We start from the raw sequence: 18,614 nt of genomic DNA on the forward strand, positions 1-18,614 counted from the left end.
GCCACGCTTCTCCTCATAGAGCCCAGCCTTAGCTGAGCAATTAATTTTATAGTACAAAAGATGTAAAGCACTCTAAAAGAACTTTTCTGTGAAAAGACAGACTTTTGCTGTCAAATTTGGATCCAGTCTTTTTAAACCTTATTGGTTTTCTTTTTTCAATTAGAACCATTTTTGAAGAAAACCATAGACTCTCCAGAAAAAGAATTGTTTGGGTTTTTTTGTTTGTTTGTTTGTTTTTTCGGGTGGTTTTTTTTTTTTTACTTTCCTGTGGCCCAACTTCAGATTATAAATTAAAAGTCCTTTATCTAATATCTGCATTTGTTTTTTCTAATATCAGTTTATTTTCTCTGATATCAGTTTGTTTAATACAATTTGGCAAGATCAAAATACATCCTCATATAAAAAATTTTGGTTATTTTTTGCCACTTAAGTGTAGTGCTTAAACAGAAAGTTAGAAGAACACCTATAAGTGTGTTGAAATTTTCCTTTTCCAATTCCTATGAATTTCTGAGTTCTTGCAATTTCAGCTTATCACAGAACAGTGTCACAATTTGTGTAAATAAAGTAAATGAAGCTTATGGAGGGGCAGAAACTGCTCAGATGGGAAAATGCTCATTGTCACATGTGAAAATGGCTATTCTGCCTAAGAGCAAGAAAGAGATACTTTCTTATACTGTTGGAGCAGGAACTAAAGATTACAAAATTCATTACTGGCTTAACGACCATTAGGGGTATGGAAGGCAATATATCTAAAAATAAGAATTTAGAAAGAATAGGTGCATAACATCTAAATAAGATTACATAATTGGCCAGAGGCATATACTACTGAGTTTATTACAGAGGACAGCAACAAGATAGGTTTTTCTAGTAACCTATTTAATGAGTAAGGAGTTTCCAACCTGAAGGCAGGAGATTTGAATCCACCAGGTGCTCCTCAGGAGAAAACAAAGTGCTTCCTCAGTCATGTCTGTTTCTGGGAGTCAGTTGTAAAGATGTGTCAGTAATGTTGTATTCTAAAACCCTTTGAGCACAGACTATCACATCTAGCTCATTTTAAAAAAAAACCTGTGATGAAAAAGACCCTTTGGAATAGACTGTGTGTCTTGTACCTGCTAGACCATGACCCTTTGGAATAGACTGTGTGTCTTGTACCTGCTAGACCATACAGACAAATACAAGAACGCTCTCTTAGGGTGGATGGGGTAAGTCAGTACCAAGGTTAAAGGGACTACCATTTGGAAATGAGAGGGAGTTTTTAAAAATCTAGCATGAATTTCAGGCTCCCATCAAGACTTTAAAAAGGCATTAAGACTCTTCTGTCATTTGCTTCATTTACACACAGCAGGGGCCTGGTATTTTAAATTCCACTATATCTTTGATATTAAAGCCATACTTTCTCTTTTTCAGAATGGTTGGATGGTTGGTAGCATATATCCATTAGATTAGCAGAACGTCAAAACCATTTGGAGGATCTGGGCTATGGTAGTGTCTGTAATGAAGTCTGGGTGGAGCCTCTAAAATGTCATCCCCAGCCTTCTGTGTGGTTTGTCAGCAGGGTCCCCCAGGAGGAATGTCGATTAGGCAGAATGGCTGGAAGGGAAGCTCCCTGTAATGTGACAGAAACATTCATTTGAGTCACAGATTCAGAAGAAATGTTTTGATTTTCTAGTTCCCTTCCTTAGTTTGTACCTGTTTTGTATTCTTTTTTGACAATTGCACTTCTAAAACAGCTTAGCCTCAGGCAGTGAGACTACACCCCAGCCCCCCAATATGTGGAAACTTTGTAGCTAGAATACCTTTTGATTCTTTAGTAGAGGTTTAAGAAAGAAAAAACCATTAAAGTTTATGTGATTCCACCCTCATCCCCCTCTTTGTGGGAAAGTTTAAGAGAGTGTTCATCATCATAACAGGTGTGAACCCTGGTGGTGCCCTGTGTAGAGGTTTGCGGCTTACCCAAAGGTGGTTCTTAGGTGATTCGAATCTGTAGATAAGCAGTCTCTTCCCAAGTAATTTATAGCCTCAGAAACTCAGTGGAGGGTCAGTTATGAGTCGGTTCTGACTGGACCTCAGTGAATTATTAAATTGAGTCCAAGGTAACAGGAAGGACGCAAAGATTACATTTTCTCCTTTTATTTTGTAATTTTCTCTTAAGTTGTCAAAGGGGGAAATCTGATAGGGAAGGTATCATCAAACAAAATGTCTTTACTCATTTTCTGTCAGCTGAGCCACCAACCAGGCAAGCTATTAACTTCAGTTGATTCTGCACTAAAAGTTATCCATTCTCTTAAACACATTTTACTTGGTACATAAAGTTGTTATGTGTGTTTTAGAATTCTCTTGCCACAAGTTGATGCTAAAATTAACACTGCTTTTAATATAAATGAAGAGAAAGTGTCACTGGATGGAATCCCTGAGACTAGCATCACTTGAGAGATTTTAGTTGCTAACATTTTTTTTAATTGTTTATGATTAAAAATAAACAACCCAAAAATCATCACAGACTTCACTTTGTTTGGAAAAATCTGCCCACCTGTGATCATTTTCTTTAGAGAATAATATAATTTGTTTATGGACAGAAATGTGACTCAGTTAGCCAACTTGCCTAAGGAGATGGCTTACAGACAAGATTCCTCAAGTGAGAAGTCTCTTTGATATTTCTTGTGATGTTCTTTATGTTTTTAAAACCAAAAAGAGCAGCACAAGTACAAATTTCATCTTAAAGAATTTGGCTGTAACACACTCTTGTCAAACCATGGAGTTGCTTTGAAAAGCTAAGAGGAGATAAGTGTTTTGCCTATAGTGTCTACTTTGTAGATTCTTCATTCTCCAGTGATTCTGCTGTGCAGATTGGAGGGGCAGGTTGGGTGACAGATAAGCCAGAGTTATTATTTTCCTTAGAACCTCAAGTACTGACATGATTAATAAAAAAAGGCCTTTTTTTTAGGAATAGAATTTGGTGGAGCCCTAATTTATTTTTGCTGTCTGATGGTGTGATAAGAATGATCAAACAGTCATCTTGACACAAGCAAGATAAGAATGTAGCTGAAATTATGTTCTTATGATGTGCCTGTCATTTTGAGCAAAGTAGCTTCTGAGAAATAAAGATATTTTTGAAGGTTAAAAACTTCAGGAACTGGGAGGAAGGGTAAATAGGTATTAATTACTACCCCTGGTGGCATAGTTTGTAGGAAATTGTGCTACTGACCCAAAAGCTATGCCTCAGTGGTGGATTTGAACTGCTGATTGCTCTACTGGAGAAAGATGAGATATTTCTTCCTGGTTCAATTTACAACCTCAGACAGCCCGCTGGAGGGCTAGCTGTGAATCAGTTCTTACAAGTCAGTGTGACTCTATGGCAATGAAAGTTTTTTTTGGGGGGGAGTGTTGTAATTGTCCTAGAATTACACAGCTGTGATTGTTGTACAACATAGTAGATGTACTAAAAGCCAATGAATTGTTCCCCTTTTTTTTTTTTTTAATTGTTCACTCTTAAATAAGGGTCCTGGTGGCCTGAATGATTCCACTGCTTACAAAAAGATTTTCAGTTCAAAACCACTAACAGTTCTGTAGGAGAAGGATGAAGCGGTTGGCTGTCATAAAGGTTTACAGCCTCAAAATCCTACCACTCACTCACTCACTCATTTGCATTGCCTAAGTTTTGGGTCTGACTCATGGTGACCCTGTGTTGGGTTTCTGAGGCTGTAAATTGCAGAGGAAGGTGCTGACACTAAAGCACTTCTGTTCTGTTGCTGACTCAATGCAGTGGGCTCAGCAGAAATACCCTTACCTATATAGTGACTCTTATTAGCATTATATGGCAGATCTCAGTAATAATGCTTTTTAAAAATATAACAAAATGGTGATATTTTAGCCTATGAAAGAAATGAGGACATTGCCATTTACAAGCTGGAGTAAGGAGATCATAGGTGGCCTTTTCTTTCTTTTAGTCCATCCTCATTTCTTAAGACATTGATTACATTCTAATAACTTCACTTCATCTCTGAATCTTTAAATGGTCTTTGAATGGATAGGAAGTAATAATGATAATGTCAATTTTAAGTAAAAGTACCTCTTACTTAACCTGCTGGTTAGAGTCTGAAATGCCATCAAGTAATTAATAAAGGATGACTTGAAGTGATAGGAAATATGCATTATCAAATTCATGCTTGATTGTGCCTCCCTTTGCTGCCTTGTCTGTCTCACACTCTGAATTGCTGGCATGTTGAGGGTGAGACTTTCTCAAGTACCTCACACAGAATATTATTAACTTGCTATTGAGTCAATTTAAAATCTTAGTGGCTCCATGTGTTCATTATAGATCTGCTCCATGGGGTTATAAAAACTGTGACCCTTTGGAAATAGATTGCCGGGCCTTTCTTACAAGGCACCTCAGGGTGGGTTCATGACTGTCAAATTTAGGAATGGTTTTATGCCACCCTACCCAGGGATTCAGTGCCTGGAAGTTCTTTAATAAGAGTAGTTCTTTATTAATAAATAATTAATAATTACTAAATTATATATTCTATAATAGTAGTATGTGGTGGTGGTGTTAAATGCCATCAACTTGAGCACGACTCATAGTGACCCTATGAACATAAGACCTGAGCCCTGTCCTATAACTGTCGTCCTTTGTCTATGTTCATAGCGTTTCCAGAGGTGTGTGGTGTAGGAAGTGGATACCACTCTTGCTTCGAAAATAATATATAGTCTATAATAATATATTAAATAATTACTGTTAATACTAATTAATCACCCCAACCCTGATGTCATTCCTGTTTTACAACAGTGGCACTATGCAGTATTTGTCCTTTTGTGACTGACATATTTCAGTCAGCATAATGTTCTCTAGGATCACCCATTTTGTGTATTTCGTGAGTTCCTTATTTTTCAATGCAGTGTAGTATTCCATTGTGTGAATATACCACAACTTCTGTATCCATTTGTTTACTCTTTGCTATTGTGAACAAAAGCTGCAGTAAACATGGGTGTGCACATATCTGCCTGGGTGGCCGTTATGGTCTCTTTGGGGTATATTCCCAGTAGTGAAATTTCTGTGTCAAATGGTATTTCTGTTTCTAACTTTTTGAGAAAGCACTATATTGTCTTCCATGTGGTTGCACTATTTTACACTCCCACCAGCAGTGAGTAAGGGTTCCAGTTTCTCTACAAACTTGCCAGCATTTGTTGTTTACACAAAATATATTTTCAATGAAAGGTTTTAGGATGCAGTATCTGAAGTGTTTATTAGGCCATCCTACACCTGGAACCAGGTGTGTCAGGTGATTTATGCTGTTGGTTGAATTTTATTTCTTCTAATAATATTTCCTGTTTGTTTTTTTTTAAAAAAGGCCAACTGCTTAAGTTCTATTTGGTATAAATACCACTTCAGATAAGATTTAACTGAGACTGGTCCTATCAGCAATAATCAACTTTGCTACCATGGCCAAGTTGGTATAGTCACTGCCTTAGATACTTATGTTTTCATCTTAATGAGTCGTTTTCCTTCTCTGCACTTCACTTGTGCGTGGGCTGTCGCCACATTCCCGATGACACTGTGTTCAGAGCAGAAAAGACAGAGCAGTCATGCTGATGAGCAGGAGTCGGGAGGTATGGAAGATGGAAGGAAAGAAGAATTTGAGTTGCACCTCAGGCCTGGATGCCTCATCAGAGTTAAGGCTGAAGTCGACAGATGTGATGAACTCTGAGAAAATTAGGGGAAAACTGTAACAGATGTGAAGGGCGTTCAAAGAACATGTTATGAACTACTTTTTTCCATTCCCCAGCTGAACAAGTAGACAAGTTGATAAAAGTGCTGCTTTGCAAACATGGAACCTGTCAGGCTCCTCCAGCATCGCAGTGATTGAAGAGCGAACTTGCTGCATGGCAGCGCTGATGACATTCATTAGCACCTTCCTGGGTGGGGTATTGACCCAAGACCTGATAGTCCTTGATCCCAGCAGCTCTAGAACCTATAACACAGATGCGATGTTACCTCCTTTGTGGCAGCAGGAAGCCCTGAGGTTTATAAGCTGGTGAGTGTCTAGCTTAAGTCACAGAGCTAACAAAGGCAGGCCAAGATTCTTTCTCTTCCGTTCACTCAGATTCTCCCACACAAGCACCTGTTCTTCTAGTCTGCAAGCGTGACTTATAGTATAAGAATGTGAAAGCTCGTAATCGGAGGATTATTCCACTTTGTGTGTGCTTTTAATCTGTAGGGATTTGAGAAATACATCCTTGTTCTAGGGTTTTCTATGTAAGCTGTGTTGTACTATGTTCAGTTCAGCTCTCACAAATACATTCTGTGTTCTAGCATTTGTGTTCATGCCTAGGACAGGAGACAATGGAGACAGTGATTTCCCAAGTTAAAATCATAAATATTAATGATTTTCTGTAAAAAGATTAGGTTTCCCCCCCTAATTGGGCCTCTTTAAGAATTGCTGACTGACTTCTGTCAAGTCAGAACCGACTCATAGCTGACCTTTCCATTCAGCATAGAAATCTTTTTCCTATGGAGTAGCTGCTGGGTTCGAATCATCTGCCTTTGGGTTGGCAGAGCAACTCCTTATCCATTAGGGATCCAGAGCTTCCTTCTTTAATAGCTATTTCTAATACTCCTTTATTTACTTTTATTTATTATTTATTCATGATAAGTTCAGAGATAACCATGAGGCATAGATAGTACTGATACCAAATTGTTTTGCCCAAGTGTCAGGTTGAAGGAGGAGGATGATGGAAAATATGCCCAGAAAAGGGTGAAGAAACTATTGTTTTCCTTTCTTAATCTTACAAGGCACAGCCCTCCTGCATTAAGATTATGACTCCATACAAATATTTCCTTCCAGCCCACAAAAGAGCATCTCAGGGATCCCCCTTCTCATTTTGACCTGATAATTGAAGTGGCAACGTCAGTGGTTTCTCAGCTGCTCCTGGGAGGTACCCGAGACACAACATCAACAGTAGTAGAAGATTAAATGTTACCTGGATTCACAGTACCTAGCCAGTGACTCCAGGTTTCCTTTGCACATGTTTGTGGTAGAAAAAGCAAGATGAATATAATTTAAAACATTTAGCATTTGTTTTAATGGTTAGTGGGGAAAATATAAATAAAGGATGCCTGATTTCTTTTTTTTTTTTAAATCTGCATATTCTACAGCTTCACACAGAAGTACCCACCAGTAAAATTTCTATCAGAAAAGGACCGTAAGCGAATTTTGGTAAGTTTGTACCTCTAATTACTATTTGTAATGTTAAAAGAAACTTTCAGCAAAATTCCTTTTTGTTATTGTTGAATGCAATTCACATACTATGAATTCACATCTTTAAAGCTTATAACTCAGTGACTTTTTGTATAATCACAGAATTTAATATGGTCTTCAGTCTGTTTAGACAGACCTGGTGGGGTTTTGCCTTCTTCACAGTGTTTTTCTAATCTGTGAATTTGAGATGTCTCTCCATTTGCTCAGATATTCACTAGTTTATTTCCTTTAGTGGTAACTGAAAAGTTGGTGGTTTGAACCCACTCTTCTTTGGGGAGAAAGATGTGGCAGTATACATCCTTCCTGTTCTGTCCTGTAGGGTCACATAATTCAACTCAACAGCAGTGGGATTGGGTTTTGATTTATTTCTTTTTTTTTTGTTTCCTATCAACATTATTACTATTCTTAGTATTTATGTTACTTTTGTAGAGTGAATGTTTTGAGCGACTTTTGTTAAATTGTTTTCCAGATATTTTATTCTTTTTTGATAGTATCATAAATGGAATTGTTGACTTAATTTCAATTGTGGAGTGCAGTCTCCTCTCACACAATTTACTGCCTCTGAAAACCTGCTCAGAGTCACCTATGGGTCGGTCCTGACTAGAACATACACAATAACAACAACAGTGCAATGTATAGAAATACAATTGAATGCTGTGTGCACCCACTCCTCATAGAGTAGGTCCCTGAGACCAGATCTTTATGTGAAGTCAGTATTATGCAAGAGTTCAGGGCTGGACCCTTTCTGTGGTGTCTGTGTCCTTCTACCAGTCATTCATTATCTGTCAAGTGCTTCCAGTGCATCTTGGACTGTGTGTGAGTCTTTAGGGTCCCCCTTCTCCACTGTGTCTTCTCACTACCTCAGAATCTGTGGGTGGTGGTATTGATTGGATGTTGCCTGCTGCCTTCTGCTGCCTCTCCTCGGGGTGGACCTTACTTGACCTCCTTCCGCTCAGACCACAGTATCATAGTATCACACAGCCCGCACCTCCGCACCTCTTCCCCCCACCCTGCACCTCCACTCTTGGTGGCTGTGTGTGACTTCTCCTTGCTGCCTTCAAATTCACATCGTTCCACTGTCTCCTGATGCTCTCCATGTCTGGACTGAGACATCTGGAAGAACAGTGGAAGGTAAGGTTTCCCTTAGCTGCCTTCCTTTCTGTGGCCCATCACTGCCACGGCGTCTAGTAGATGATTCAGGGAGGCCTGCAGAGGGCACTCCAGATGCTACGTGAGACTCAAGTCACTGGAGACCCCATCAGAGAATTTACTCAACGTTGTTGTAAATGTGAAATGTCAGATAACAAGATAGTCACTAAGTGAGGACTACATGTGTTAATCTTGTGTTCTGCAGCCTTGCTGAACACATTGGTTAATCCTGATAGTTTTTAATGGATTCCTTATTATTTTTTAATATGTGAGATAATGTCATGTGAAAATAGAGGTGTTTTGTTTTAGCATCTTCCTTTCTAATATGGATAACTTCCCCCCATTTAGAAAGAAAAAGCATAAAGGAGGTGGGACTGCCAGAGCAGTGGGGAGGGAGACTGTTAACACTGAGGAGAACATTCTAATAACATTAAGAAGAATAGAGAGAAAGCATTTTTTAAAAATTAACTTAATAATTTGTTTTCCTCACCTCTCCCTAGCGTCTCATCACTGTTAACACTCCAAGATTAATTCCTTCCTTTCCTTAGCTTTTTATATTGTTGTTGTTGTTATTGTTATGTATCGTTAACTCACACTTAGTTGGCCTTCCATTGGGTTTTCTGAGGTGGTGTAATCACATGGGAGGAGACTGCACATCTTTCTCCTGCGGAGCAGTTGTTAGATTAGAACGAGGTGCCTTTGGGTTGGCAGTGCGCCTCTTTACCACAATGTCACAAGAGGTCCCTTTTTTAAAAAAAATAAAAATTAACTCCTTTTCCCTATTACTGTTGTTATTGCTGTCATTTTTGTTGTAAAAAGAGCAAGGGCCACGTGAGGACAGCCATATGTGACCTTTACCAATCCCACAAAAGGAACCTATCCCTGTCAACAACTTCAGCACACAAAACCAATTCCCACGAGGCCAGACATGTTCCCCATGCTCCTGTCCCTCTTTCTACTCATCCCAACTCCAGTCTTACTGCTCTACTTGATCTGAAATCATTGAGAAGCTTGCAGACCATACATGTTTGTTGTGGTTGTGTGTGCCGTCGAGTCAGAACTGACCCATTGCCGAATAAGTCACACAGGAGGAGATTGCCATCCTACTTGTGTGGAGCAGCTGGTGGATTTGAACCATGTACCTTTAGGTTACCCTCACAACTTCTTGCTACTAGGTCACCAGGACCCCCTGCAGAACCATATAAGGGATGTCAAAGGTTGTAGTTCAGGTTAGTAGTGGAATACACTCACTCAGTCAGGACAGCTTCCAAAATGTTCTTGCAAATACGTCAGCCCCGAGCCTTCTGGCATTAGGCCAGTCCTGCTAATTAGGACCCTGTGTGTCATCATCCTCGCCTCTCATGACATGCACTCCTGTCCACCCCGGCCCAGCTCTTCCAATAAACTTCGGCAAAGGCTCTTAGCTCTGGTTCCTCCTTGGGATAGCAGTGCTACGATCAGCTGGGTCTCATGTCAGGTCTCTGATCCTTTGCTTTGGGTGACAGCTGCTGCTGCTTCAATTCCAGCGAGGATAAGAATCTCTAGCCCTGAAGAGTGCACACAACTTGCCTGCTTTTTTTGCCAATGGTGTGAGATTCTCCACTCAATTTAGTGGCAAGACTAGCCAGTCCCTTTGTGGATTGGCTAACATGCCCTATTTGCATATTCCCACCTATCCACATGGCACAGTCAGTCCGTGGGTGGAGATGCCATTTTGAATAATAAACCCTATAACCACAATTATGTACCATTAAGTCAGCGACCCGTAGCTCACCGTCTAATTGGGTTTTCAGAGGCAGTTAATTGCAAGGGAGAAGGTTGTCCATTTTTCTCCTGTGTTGCAGCTGTTGGATTTGAATCACACACTTTCAGGGTGCCAGTACCATTTCACCACTAGTCTACCAGAGCTCCCAATATTTCACAAATTCTTGATCATTTTTTTGTTGATACTTACTCAGTACTCTATTGTGTATACATATATCACAGTTTGTTTAGCTGTTCATCCATTAATGGACACTTTGAGCTATTTCCAACTCTTGTTATTATAAATAGTGCTGCAGTAAACATGAGTATAGGTGTGTCAGCTTGTATTGTAATATTTATTTCCTTGGGATTTATACATAATCGTGAGATTGTTGGATTCCAACTTTCTGAGGAAGTTTCCAACAGCTATTCATAGTGATTGCTCTGATTTACATTCCTACCAGCCGTTTATGAGAGTTCCAATCTCTCTATACCCTCACCAGCATTTGTTGTTTGATATCGTATTGAACACTCCTGTTTTTGTGGGGAGATGGGCAGTATCCCTCATGTAGCATACAGCCTCTGAAAACCTGTGGGAGCATCAGTTCTGTCAAGTCAGTTCTGACTTGATGGTACATAGCAACAGCACTATCTAATGATCTTAGGAATTTATCATTTTCAGAAGCTTCCAATCATCTAGCTTATCTTGTGTTGATTATGTATCAGTTATATTTGAAAGTATGTATATGCCATAGCTTAGAGCTCCTAATTTTGTGCCAGCATTTCCTTTGATGATTTTTATAGTTTTAGGTTTTATGCCAAGGCCCTTGATCCATTGTAAGTTGGGTTTTTTAAATATAGTATGAGTTTTTTGTATAGTATGAGTTGTATATAGTATGAGTTTTTTATATAATATGGTCTTGTTTCAGTTTTCTGAAAATAGATACCCTGTTTTGCCAGCATCATTTGTCTTTGCCTAACTTAATAGTTCCATCTCTTTCTCAAAATCGGTTATCTGTGTTGTTGTTGTTGATGGCCGTTCAGCATAACTCGTAGCGACCCTATGAACAAAAGGCCTGAAGCCTTTCTATAACTATCATCATTTATCAAAGTTCATAGAGTTTCAAGAGACATGCTGTTTAAGAAGTGGATGACACTCCTGTTTCCAAGTTATCTATAGGTATTGTATAAATTTTTTATTTTAAACCTTGCTGAACATGTTGACAAATCCTAGTAGTTTTTAATGAGTTCTTCATGATTTTTTTATATATAGGATCATAGCATCTGAAAACTTTGCTTTGTTTTATCTACTTCTTTTCTAATGTGAACAGCTCTTCCTTTCCTTTTCTTCCTAGTTTTTTGTGTTTTGGTGTTTTTTTCCTAGAACCTTGTTAAAAAGAAGCAGCAAGGACAGATATCCTTTTCGTGTTCATAATCTTAGGGTTGTGAAAATTAGTGTTTTCTTCTTAGTTCCTCTTGACTGGAAGAAGGTTTTTAGTTTTGATAAAAGCTTTTTTTCTGTTTATTGGACTGGTTGACTTGGGGCAGGGCGAATACGTCATGGCTCACGTACCACAGATTTTGGATGTTCCTACAAGGTTCAGAAGCCTTCTTAAATAAATGTTTCATTTTCTATTTGTAAAGTCTTTAAATGGTTGTTTGTTGGCTTTTTTTGTTTGTTTGGGGGTTTTTTGTTGTTTGTTTTTTTCAGTAATTTTCAGAGGTCATGGTTGTTTTGCTTAGAAAATCGATCACATTGGTATTTTTTTTAAAAATAATGTTCTTAAAATGTGAATGGTTAATACACAAAATTGTTTTAATCTTGTTCTTTTCTCCATCATTTATGTTTTAAGGCTGTGCATCCTAATTACCAAAACAATAATTTTGAAATAAAAAGAAATAATATTTCTGGATGAATAATAGTTACTTCCCCACATTCTCTCCCTTTTCTTTTAGAAGTTACTCTCTTGCAGTTTTGAGATTGTTTACAAATCTCACACTGAATAGACACTGAAGTTTGTTATGTTTGTATACCTGACTTTCTGAATTATTTCTGTCTCATCAAATATCTATTTGCTTTTGAACAGAAATCGAGGACTAGATCAGTTTCTCTAGTAGCATAGAAATCCCAATTTTTCTAATGTTTTGCTGCCATGTGTCAGAATGATTAGAAAATCTGATGATATATATTGATGTATATAAGTCTTGCTAAGTTTTTCAAAGACTGTGATTTAAGAATAAGTGAGTTCTTCCAAGTGAGGTGATCATCTTGTAATACTGTGTTCTGTAGAATGTAGTTTGTTTTACAAATAACCACAAGTGGACTAGTAGTGTTTTTCAGTCATCAAACACCATCTCATAGATTCAGCCACCCTTGTAGAGTCATTTGGTGACTGCTTCTGCCATATGAATATATTGTTGTGTAAACATAAAGTTTTTTCAGTAATTGTTGAAGCCTTAGCACAAAGAAGTTTGTTCAGAAATACATTTCTTTTGCTAGTTTGTTGAACAGCTGAGAGTTTCCTTGTTAGCCTTACTCACACAGACTGCTTTAACACTTGCTATGCGTCTAAGAGGTCCATAGTGAATAAGGTCAACAGAATTTATGCCTTTGATCTGTGGTGTTAGACAAGAGTACTGAGTATCCCATGGACTGAAAAAATATAAACATAATATGTCTTGAAGTAGGTGCAGCCAGAATGTTCCTTGGAGGCAAAACTTCGTCTCACATTGTCTGGTCATATTGCTGAGGGGCTATTTCTTGAAGAAGGGCAGCATGCTTAAAGGTGGAAGTTCAATGAAAGAGAGCAAGACTCTCAGAATTGACACAGTGACTACAGCAACAGCCCTAAGGGTGTTAGAGACAATGAGGATGGCATAGCGTAGGACAGAGCCCAGATCTGTTCTTCATAGGGTCACTGTGAGTTGTACATTGTACATGACTCACCGGCATCTAACAACAAGAGAACAAGAGTTCTGGGGGCATAGTGTGTTGCATATTGGGTTGCTAACTGGAAGTCAGGTGGTGTGAAACCACTAGCTGCCCATGAGAAAAAGATGGTCAGTTTCCATTCATAAAGATTTGCCACCTCAGAAATCCACTGGTGGGTTCCCCAGGGTTGGAATGGACTGGAGACAAGTAGATAGAACAAAATACTAAAACTCTTTTGAAATGAGCTTCTAATCTTTTTTCTCCATTGTAAAAGTTATAAGTCTTTTCTCTCTTTTCAATATTAGTTTGTTGCTATTCAGAGAATTCCTTGCTTGTGCTTGGTCATTAGTTTTCTGGGGAAGCTTTCTGAGTGCTAAGCTTCCTTCAGTTTTGTTTCTGTTTAAGTGCTTGCCTAATGGCCTGAAATTGATTAGGAGAAAAATTGTATAACCATCCAGCTATGTTACATAAATCTCCTGGTATTTCAGATAGAAGAGAATTCCTCAAGAAAAACAACTTAAATGCATTTTAATCAAGACTGTGATGCTTCAAACAATTTTATGCCACTATCAAAACTAGTAAAATGTTGGAGGCAATCATGTATAATTCAAAACACTACACCTCTGCTAGCTCTGAGCTGTCAGCAAGGAATTTGGGGCATAATGATAAAGTTAAAATGCTAGAGAGCATCGTATTTTAAGAAATATTTGCATATAGTCATAGAGTGGTTTTAAAGGTGGTTAAATTGCTATTTAAAAAGATAAGTTTTCTGATTAAAAATCTGAAACAGTTGGGAAAATGCAATAAAGTGACTGTAAAATAAAATTATATCCTTCCCCTTAAGATTGAATAGTGAGCCTAATTGGAATATTTTTTTTTCTGGAAAATCTTTTTCATAGACATTACTCAGTTATACTGATAAAATGTAGGAGTCAATATATAAAACACAAACTAGCAAACTGACAGGTAATGGACAGAGTGTAATTAGAAAAACTGTAGGTTTGTTTTGTCATTACTGTTAATGTTCATAAAAAAATACTTTTGTCAGTTTCTTCTTTAAAGCAGAGAGGATTTGGAAAATCTAAAATGCATGTAATAAATTTGAGTAAATAAAACTTGATGAGAGAATTTCTTTTCTCAGACTTTCACATTTTAAATAGTTATGTTAATTCAGTGAGTAAAAACATTATTATCTAGTTGGTCTTTGGGAAATAGTTTTTCCTGGGGCAGTCCTGAAGTCTTCTGTCCGCCAGTCTTAACTTAGGGAATTATTGCTGTCATCTCTCAAAAATAAGCATTGCAATTATTTGTGAGATTTTTTTTGGGACAAAGGCCTGATAGTGCATTGAAAACTGTAGACCTTTAAGAGTTTGAGTTTATGTGCTTTTTATTATAGGTTAAAAAAAATGAATATTTCTCTTTTGAGTAATGTTTTTGTTTGAAACATGGGGTGACCTAAATTTGCTGATGTGAAGGACGAGATTGGATAAAGAATACCGTTTCACATCTCAAAATTGTGTGTTCTGTGGGCCTTCTTTTCTTACCTACCCCCAGTGTCCTTCAAAATGAAGTACTTCTTCAGTCCTTTCCAAATACACTGTATCATTTGAATAAAATGGGTTTTGTTTTAACAATATGATGAACTTTTTGCATTTGTAGTAGTTTGAAGATGTGGAAAATATGGTTGCTGAGCGCCTCTTGTGACACTCATAGCTGGGCCCTTGTGCCTGAGTCATTTGCATCCCTCCACTGTGTTGGCATTCTCCTTCAGACACCATCACTGGGGACTTTGGCTACAAGCAGCATCTATTCTTTATTAATTTGCTCTTATAAACAATTGGAAAGATAAACTAGGCAGGCTTTTTTTGTGACTTTTGTTGTTTTCATGTGATATCAAGTTGACTGTGATTCATCATGACCCTGTGAACAGTGGCTCTGAACCCTACCCAATCCTGACAACCTCAGTCTCTGACACACCCGCCTCTTTTACCCCAGTTACTGTGTCAATCCATGTCATCCAGGATACTCCTCTCCCGTGCTGTCTATCTTTCCAAGCATGATGTCCTTCTCCAAGGACTAGTCCCTACTGGCACAATGCCCAAAGTATGTAAGACAGATCTTCAAAATCCTTTCCTCTAAAGAGAAACCTGCTTTTACCCTCACCAGGACAGACCTGTTTGTTCTCTTGACAGTCCGTTGTGATGTTCAGTATTCTTCTCCAGCACAACTCAAAAGCATTGATTCTTCTTCTGTCATCCTTATTCATTGTCCAGCAAGCAAATGAAAAGACCAGTGCCTGGATCAGGCATACCTTAGTCTTTCCACTTGACACTGTTGCTCCTTAGCACTCTGGAGAGGTGCTTGACAGCAGATTTTCCCAGTACAATTAATCTTTTGATCTCTTGACTGCTGGTGTCAAAAGTGTTGATTGCAGATGAAATTGTTAACACTTCAATCTTTTCTCCATTTATAATCATGATGCCTTATTGGCCTGGTGGTGAGGATCTTTGTTTTCTTGATGTTGAGATGTAATTCTTATTGAAGGCAGCAGTACTTTATCTTCTGTAGCAAGTACTTTAAGTCCTCCTTGCTTTCAGCAAGCAGAGCTGTGTCATCTGCATAATGCATGTTGTTGAGTCTTCCTGCAATCCTGATGCCACATTCTTCTCATGAAGTCCAGCTTCCTGAATGATCTGTTCCACATATAGATTGAAAGGGTATGGAGAAAGGATACATCCCTGACTCTCTTCTTTCTTGATTTTGAACCATGCTGTGTTCATTTGCTCTGTTCAGACAACAGATTTCTTGTCTAGGTATAGGTTTCACATCAGCACAATCAAGTGTTCTAGGATTCCCATTCTTTTCAATGTCAGCCACAATTTTTTGTGATCTACACAAAGTGTAATTTATAAGACACAAATAGATGTCCTTCAGTATTCTCTGCATTTAACCAAGATCTATTTGACATCAACAATGATATCCCTAGTGCCATGACCTCTTCTGAACCCTGCTTGTATTTCTGGCAGTTTTCTGTCAATGTACTGTTCTTGTAGTTTCTGGATAATCTTCAGCAATATTTGCATGCATGTGATATTAGTGAAATTCTTTGATAATTTCCACATTCTGTTGCAATATGGAATCTTATTTTGGAAATAAGATTAAATATAGATCTCTTCCACTCTAGTAGTTAGCTGTCTTCCAGATTTCTTGGCATAACCTGGTACACCTTGCATTCTGAGCTATATCTGTTGGTTAAAATACGTCAGTTGGGGATTTTTTAGCTCAGTTTAAATATTAAATACCTTTTTCTGGAACTTAACCATGTCTTTGCATTTTACTAATTTTTTAAAAGTCATTCTCCACTTTATAGTTGTAATATTAGCATTATATAATAAATATTCAACATAGTATACCATTATAAAACAGAACATGATACTTTAAAATAATGTATCAGAGAAGATGTTCTGAATATTGCAAATATTGTCTTTATTTTCTTTTTTAAAATATTTTCTTTTATATTGATTGGTTTGCTTACAAAGTTCGTATACATTGTGTTGCACACTATTCTTCATATTGTGTTTCATACAATCATTGTTTTATGATGTCAGTCACCATTGGATGTTGCCCATCATTATCCGATCTTTTCAGGTCCCTGCCGTATCCTTCCCATTTCTTCACCTCCTCCCTTCCCCCTCAAACTGTGCAACTCTATGGTTTTGTACCTACCCATCCTCACCCCTCTGCTCCCTCACCTTACCCCCTTGGGTCATCATACATAATTTACTAGTTATCCTTCTATTTTTACAATAGTGTTTTTATGCAGTTTTTGTCATTATGAGCCTGAGTTAGTTCATTCAACATAATGCTCTCCAGTCTCTCCCAAATTATATAGTATTTATCAAAAATTGTTGCTCTGAGTGCAGTACAGTATTCTGTTGTGTGAATGTGCCACAATTTCTCAGTCCATTCAGCTTTAGTTGGACATCTGGGCCCTTTCCATGTTCCTGCGATGGTGAATAATGCTACTGTGAACACTGGGGTACAGATCTCCATTTGTGTCTCAATTCTAAATTCCTTGAGGTGTATACCTAGTAGTGGAATAGCTGAGTCACATGGAAAATCCATGTTCAACTTTTTGAGGAAGTGCCAAACTTTATTTTCTGTATTAATCACCAAGTGGCAGTTTTGATTTTTAGGTTACTTAGAAGTGTGGGAAGAGCACTGGTGGTACAGCGGAGAAGCACTAGACTAACTGAAAGGCCAGCTTTTCAAATCCATCAGCTGCTTTGAGGGAGGAAGATGATACATCTGCTCCACTAAGATGCACGGCCTTAGAAGCCCGATGCGGCAATTATACTCTGTCCTGTAGGGTCACTCTGAGTCAGAATTGACTTGATGCCGGTGGTTCATTTGTTTATTTTAGAAGTTTGAAAATAATATGACTCATTAATCTGGAGTAAGAATTAGTTTGCTTTTATTGGCTTTCACCTTTTCCTATCTTCCAAATTTTAAATGTAGCTGTACCCAAAGATGTAACACTGCTCGGTCTACCTTCTTCAAGTCCTCTTGTGTTTTGTTTTTGTTTTTTTCTCGGAATGCTTTGCACACACTGACCTGCTGCAGATAACTGGAGGTGCAGGGTTTGTGGGTTCTCATCTGACTGACAAGTTAATGATGGATGGCCACGAGGTGACAGTGGTGGACAACTTCTTCACGGGCAGGAAGAGAAATGTGGAGCACTGGATTGGCCATGAAAACTTTGAGCTGATCAACCATGACGTGGTAGAGCCTCTCTACATTGAAGGTGAGTGACAGTGCCCATTGTTTTTTTTGAAAGTAGTGCACTGTTGTTTTCTTGAACTTTGTTGGATAGCCTACCAGTGCAACTGGGTTCTGGAAGGTATACGGTGTGAATCAGCCCACTTAGTTATTTTTTAAATGACCTAACTGTATTCAAGGCAATTTTCTAGTTTCTGTAATTAAGGGTAGCTATGAAGTATAAATACCGTATTGTCATTATTACATAGCACTTTTGATTTGATTTTGAAATCCATGCATATGTTGATATAGCACTTGTGTAGTCCACATCCCTATTTGCTAGCAAGTCTGATGCCTACCCTATTTGCACAAAGTTACTTTTAGCTTCTTATAAGTCATGAGTCAATTTTGAATGCTAGTAAAGCCTTATAATAATGTTGTACTTGAAGGAATTATGCCTTGAGGATCTTAGACTTTATATTATTCTCCTTTCTCTGAGATGACCTCAGATGAACTGATGAGAGCCACCATGAGGTACTTGATTAGTGGAGTTACCTAGACTCGCACAAGGATCTCTGGTGGCTCAGTGTCTAACTGTACAGCTACAAACCAAAAGGTCAGTAGTTTGGACCCACCAGCTGTGCAATAGACATTCTCCTGTAGAGATTTCCGCCTTAGAGACCTTGGGATTGTCTCGTTCTGGTCTTTGCTATTAGGTAACTATGAGTTGAAATGAATAGCAACATGTTAGGTTCACACAGATAATGCATTTATTT

At 38.2% G+C, this 18,614-nt stretch overlaps 1 protein-coding gene across 2 annotated transcripts in view; it reads left to right on the forward strand.

Annotated features, from left to right (window-relative positions):
* The window catches only part of UXS1 (UDP-glucuronate decarboxylase 1), a 133,829-nt gene that overhangs the window by 49,788 nt on the left and 65,427 nt on the right, over positions 1-18,614 (forward strand). For both annotated transcript variants that reach the window (XM_006883834.1, XM_006883835.1), the window contains exons 5-6: positions 7,154-7,214; positions 17,704-17,884. In XM_006883834.1, coding sequence (XP_006883896.1) covers positions 7,154-7,214; positions 17,704-17,884 — 242 coding nt within the window. The remainder of the gene's footprint in view (positions 1-7,153; positions 7,215-17,703; positions 17,885-18,614) is intronic.

Source organism: Elephantulus edwardii, unplaced genomic scaffold (genome assembly GCF_000299155.1).
Source record: "Elephantulus edwardii isolate Elephantulus edwardi_28Jun2011 unplaced genomic scaffold, EleEdw1.0 scaffold00030, whole genome shotgun sequence".
In the NCBI taxonomy this organism is placed as follows: domain Eukaryota; kingdom Metazoa; phylum Chordata; class Mammalia; order Macroscelidea; family Macroscelididae; genus Elephantulus; species Elephantulus edwardii.